General features: G+C 49.1%; 1 protein-coding gene across 1 annotated transcript; it reads right to left on the bottom strand.

The window, feature by feature from the left end:
- Positions 1-1,074: 1,074 nt before the first annotated feature.
- Positions 1,075-1,581, bottom strand: LOC136525686 (uncharacterized mitochondrial protein AtMg00810-like). The gene has a single exon (XM_066518587.1). It carries the CDS (start codon positions 1,579-1,581, stop codon positions 1,075-1,077), a length of 507 nt encoding a protein of 168 aa, XP_066374684.1.
- Between the last annotated feature and the right edge of the window lie 3,953 nt (positions 1,582-5,534).

Genomic DNA, 5,534 nt, shown 5'->3' with positions numbered 1-5,534 from the left:
TTTGTCTTGATCCTAATACCAGCTTAAAAAAACAAAAAGGTCGATATAAATGGAAATAGAAACTAAGGAGATGTAACAAGTGATTACTCAGGGTAATACACTAATACTGATGATTTGTCCTTAAATGACCAGAGCTCAGTTATCTGATATATCTGGTTTTTTTAGGGATTTAACTAAGGTTTGCTTGTTGCTGAAATGTAAGCACAAGGTCAGTCTGTCAGATATTAAAAAAGCACACAGAAATGTGATATTTGGAAATGCCAAATGCCATTTTTTTTGCTGCGTCATCAGTTGTCACTTTGTGGTGAAAGCAAAGTATGTCACAAAAAATTGATAGATTGATTAGGAGGCCAATGGCAAGGTTGCATATACAGGCAAGGAGGATCCCGGACTGGTTTATAGAATCATGACCACCGTGGGATCTCCTTGCCTAATAGATATCAATCAATCTATCTATAATTAACCATAATGGGTCGATGGCCCAGGTGCCCTACGCGGCTGCCTACCCCCCCCCCCCCCCCCCGCGCAGTCGGAGCATCGCCACAGACGTTCAAACTGGACCAGAACTCTTGAAAGACCGTCGAAGGCAGACCCTTGGTGAAGATGTCGGCGTATTGGGACGACGTCGGCACGTGGAGGACGCGGACGACACCAATAGCAACACGCACCTGAACAAAGTGGAGATCAATCTCAATATGTTTGGTGCGTTGGTGCTGAACCGGGTTGGATGACATGTAGACGACGCTGATGTTGTCGCAATACACCAAGATAGCATTGCTAGGTGGGGAGTGGAGCTCACATAGAAGTTGCCGCAGCCAGGAAGCCTTAGCCGCTGCATTGGCCACACCACGCTATTCGGCTTCGACACGCTGGACCTAGAGACAGTATTTTGGCGCTTGGAAGACCAGGAGACGAGGCTATCACCGAGAAACACGGCATAGCCTGAGGTGGACTTGCATGTGTCGGAACAGCCGGCCCAGTCGGTGTCGGCTTAGACCACCAGATCAAACTATGCTGAGGGTCGAATGAGCAGCCCAAGGTGAAGAGTACCACATATGTACCGCAGGATGCGCTTTAGAGCTGAAAGATGAGGCTCCCGGGGTCGTGCATGTGGAGGCAGACCTGTTGGATGGCATAGGAGATGTCTGGACGAGTGAATGTGAGGTAATGTAAAGCACCAGCAAAACTTGTGGCGTCACTAATAGGAGCACCATCCAGGGCGGAGACCTTCGAACAAGTGTCCACCAGGGTGGAGCAGGGCTTGCAAGCAGCCATGCCCACATGGTCAAGGATCTCTTGCATGTACTGGCGCTGTGATAGGAAGAGACCATCAGGCCGTTGCTGAACCTGCATCCTGAGAAAGTGATGAAGATTACCCAAGTCCTTCATCGAGAACTCCTGCTGTAGGGCACGAATGGTGCGCTGGAGGAGTGTTGTCGACGAAGCAGTGAGGACGATGTCATCCACATAGAGCAGCAAGTAAATAATGTCAGCACTACGGCGGAACACGAGGAGCGCAGTGTCAGACTTGATTCCATGAACCCGAGAGAGACCAAGTAGGCTGCAAAGCGGCTGTACCATGCCCGACGCTCCTGCTTGAGACCGTAGAGGGAGTGGTTTAGACGGCAGACGTAGTTTGGATGATTTTTTTAGCAGGAACCGAACCGTGGGGTATCAACCCCCCGACGGGTAGTCCGAATGATTGGAATCCTCGAATCCAGAGGGCTGAATGCAGTACATTGTCTCATTAAGATTGCCATGGAGGAAAGCGTTGTTCACATCAAGCTGATGAACAGGCTAGTTTCGAGAGAGAGACAGAGAGAGCACAGTCCGTACAGTGCCCAGCTTGACAACGAGGCTGAAATTTTCTGCAAAATCAACACCTGGGCGCTGTGTGAAGCCACAAAGAACCCGACGAGCTTTATAGCGCTCCAACCAACCATCAGCCTTGAACTTGTGTTTGAAGATCCATTTCCCTGTCACCACATTTGCGCCAGGGGGGGCGTGCAACCAGATCCCAAGTGCTATTCCGGACAAGGGCATCATTCACCCAACGAGCTATATAGCGCTCCAACGGACCATCAGCTTTGAACTTGTGTTTGAAGATCCATTCCCCTGTTATCACATTTGCGCTAGGGGGGCGTGCAACCAGATCCCAAGTGTTGTTCTGGAGAAGGGCAGCATGCTCCTCTAGCATGGCGGCTCGCCAGTTTGGGTCAGCGAGAGCAGCGTGGTATGTCTTCGAAACAAGAGACAATGGCGCAGCATGGTAGACAACAGGAAGCCGGATGTCGTGTTTCGCCCTGGTGGTCATGGAATGCAGATTGACCATCGGGGGAACAGCCACAACACCCTTTGGAAGGGGCGCAGGAGTGACTGGCGACGATGGTGGAGGCACCGAAGGAACTGGGCGGTGCCGGTTGTACACCTGGGAGATGACGGGACGCGATAGAAGCTGGACAGCCACACGCAGAAGCCAGACAGCCGCACAGGGTTGTGCAGGGGTAGTGACGGAGATGCTGAGGCTGCCGCACGTGGCTGTGCGGGCAGTGACGGAGACGCCGAGGCTGCCACGCGTGTCTGTGCAGGCGAAGTACCTAGTGGCATCGAGGTAACCGCAGGAGGAGCTCTAGAGGGCACTACTGCACGCGGTAGTGCAGTCAAGGCAGCGACTGGGGACATCGGCGACTCGACCCCATGTGGCAGTGTAGCCTGCGGCGTCTGGGGGTCTACAGCAGGCGTCTAGGCCTCAACAATGGGCAAAGGAGCTGGTGATTATCCTACAACAGGCAATGAAAACTGTGTCGAGCCTATGGGCACTAGAACGAGATTAGTGAAGGTGTCCAGGAACTCAAAGTTCGTGGGGGAAGGTATGGTGGGCTGCTCGGCAAAAGGAAAAGAAAACTCATCAAAGATCACATGGCAAGGGATGATGATCTTGTTGGAGTTGGTGTCAAAACGACAACGGTATCCTTAATGATGAGCAGAGTAACCAAGGAAAACACACGAGGTGGAGCGCGGAGCGAGTTTGTGGACAGCTGTGGCGATAACATCAACAAGCGAAGACGCGCAGATGATCATATGCGGGTGGGGAGCAAATCAAGGCTTCATGCGGTGTACGGGAGCGCAATGTTTTGTTTGGTAAGATGTTGAGAAGTGTGGTGGCGGTGTATAGGGCCTCTACCCAGTAGTGAGGTGGAAGACATGCCTAGAAGTGGAGGGAACGAACAACATTGTTGATGGAGCGGATCGCTCGCTCAGCCTTCCCATTCTGAGCAGACATGTAAGGCCATGACATACAGAGGTGAGTGCCGTGTGTGAGGAAGAAAGTGCGGGCGCTGGAGTTGTCAAACTCGCATCCATTGTCACATTGGACAAACTTGATTTTGCGCCCAAACTGTGTGGAAACAAGAGCAAAGAAATTAGATAGGGTGGTAAAAGTGTTAGACTTGAGGCATAAAGGAAACGTCCACATGTAGTGTGAGCATTCGTTGAGAATAACCAAATAATATTTGAAACCCGATACACTAAGAACTGGCGAGGTCCATAAATCATAGTGTATAAGATCAAAAACATGTGAGGCACGTGATGATGACACAAGGAAAAGGAAGACGAATATGATGCCCTAGCTAACATGCATGACAGATAGATGTTCTAATTTCTTTATTACAAGCCATAGGTTTGGACAAAGTCTCAAATCCAAGATGACCGAGATGATGGTGCCATAAGGTGGATGTGGCAGTGGAGGTGAGGTGGGCAGCAGGAGGTGATAGCACGCCAGATGGGCGAAGAGGGTACAACGGACCGGAGCTATTGCACTTGGTGATCACCCTTCGGGACTGCAAATCCATCACAAAACAACCAGCGGGGTCAAATTCAACAGAACAATAGTTGTCGGTAGTAAAATAACAAACGGAAATAAGATTCTTAATAAGACTAGGGGAAACAAGAACATTATTAAGACTTATGGAACCGGGAAGGTGAACGGTGCCATTAGAGGTGACGGGAAGTAAAGAACCGTTACCAACAACAATAGAAGCTAGAATTGGATACCACGGGGAGGTAGTGTGGGAGAGAGTACCGACGTCGGAGGTCATGTGCGAGGTGGTGCCGATGTCGAAGATCTAGTCATGTTGCTAAGGCAGAGTCAACGACATGGTGTTGAACGAAGACGCCTACCCCTGCGGGTCCCATGATGGCATGTTGACCAGGGGGTGGTAGTAGCTAGGAGGAGGAGCAGTCTGCTGTCCCTAGGCGCTGGGCACAAAGGCTTATGGCTGAGCCGACAAAGGAGGATATGGAACCAAGAGAGGGGCCATGGGAGGCTGATTCCCTGTGTAAGGAAAATGGACCCTAGGCCCATTTACTTTGAATTTTGGTGTTTGATGACCAACACAACCAAATTGGACTAATGAATTTGTAAGTAATTGTTTTGTAGTTCAATAGGGTGCAAGACGTGACTTGGACGAAGGCGACATGGTGATCCGATGATCAACACCTCAAGCAAGACCCTAGAAGCACAATAGAAGACCCAAGAAACCAAGCAAAGTCCAAGCACGAAGATAGGAACCAAGTCGGGCGCAAGATCGCAAAGAAACAAGCTTGACAGAGGTGACCGGACATGGCCCTTATGAGGACCGGACGTGTCTGATCAGTTGTTCAGCAATAGCAGGCGTAAGCAGCAGCGACCGGACACTGAGCGAGGCAGTGACCGGACGCACGGACTTCACTGTTCATCATTGCAACAACAACTCAGTGAGGACCGGACGCAGTAGCAGTGGATGACCTGATGCGCCAGGCAGTGGTATCCGATCGAATCCAGAGAGGTTCTAGAGCGGTGAAACATCCACCGAATGCGTCAGATGGTAAGCAATTAGACTCGCCAAAGAGTCTGATCAACAGTGAGCGCCAACGGTTGGCTTCAATGGTCGGGACGATCGGACGCGTCCGATCAGGATGACCTACGCGTCTGGTCAATGGCATAAAGCTGGGTTTCATCCCCAACAGCTACTTTCTCCATGGGACTTATAAATAGACCCCCAGTCGGCCATTTTGTAACACCCTCGGTGTTACACCGTAAATTATTTACTAAAATATGTCATGAGCATCATGTTTATGTATTAATGCATGTAATAAAGAGTGTAGATCAACTTCCGTAACTCAAAACGATCAACGGAAGTGCGAAACGAAAGTTAATTCCATAGTCATGTTATATCACTTAGGGTTTAAAACCAATTTTTATTAAGCAAAATGATATAAAACACCTATATGACACTTAAATAAAGTTAAAGGTACAAACTTTGTAGATGGCAATGAAATACTTGTTGTCGAAAAATATTAATGTTAGATGGTATTTCTAATAGCTTAGAAATGGAACTTGGATTAAAATTCAGCCCAAGACTTAGCAAATTTTCAAAGTTCAAAACGGTGTGACAATGCTATATTAGTGAATTAATTCTGAAAAATTTAGCTAAAGGCTTGTGCTGTATTTTTGCTTGGTGGGTTGCATCCAAGTAAGTACTTGTCAATGGTAT

Source organism: Miscanthus floridulus, chromosome 19 (genome assembly GCF_019320115.1).
Source record: "Miscanthus floridulus cultivar M001 chromosome 19, ASM1932011v1, whole genome shotgun sequence".
Taxonomy (NCBI): Eukaryota; Viridiplantae; Streptophyta; class Magnoliopsida; order Poales; family Poaceae; genus Miscanthus; species Miscanthus floridulus.
The sequence above is the reverse complement of the archived record's forward strand: the minus strand, read 5'-3'. Positions and strand labels throughout refer to the sequence as shown.

Coding starts and splice junctions, on each gene's coding strand:
- LOC136525686 (XM_066518587.1), bottom strand. CDS start 1,581: ATGGTACAGCCGCTTTGCAGCCTACTTGGTCTCTCTCGGGTTCATGGA.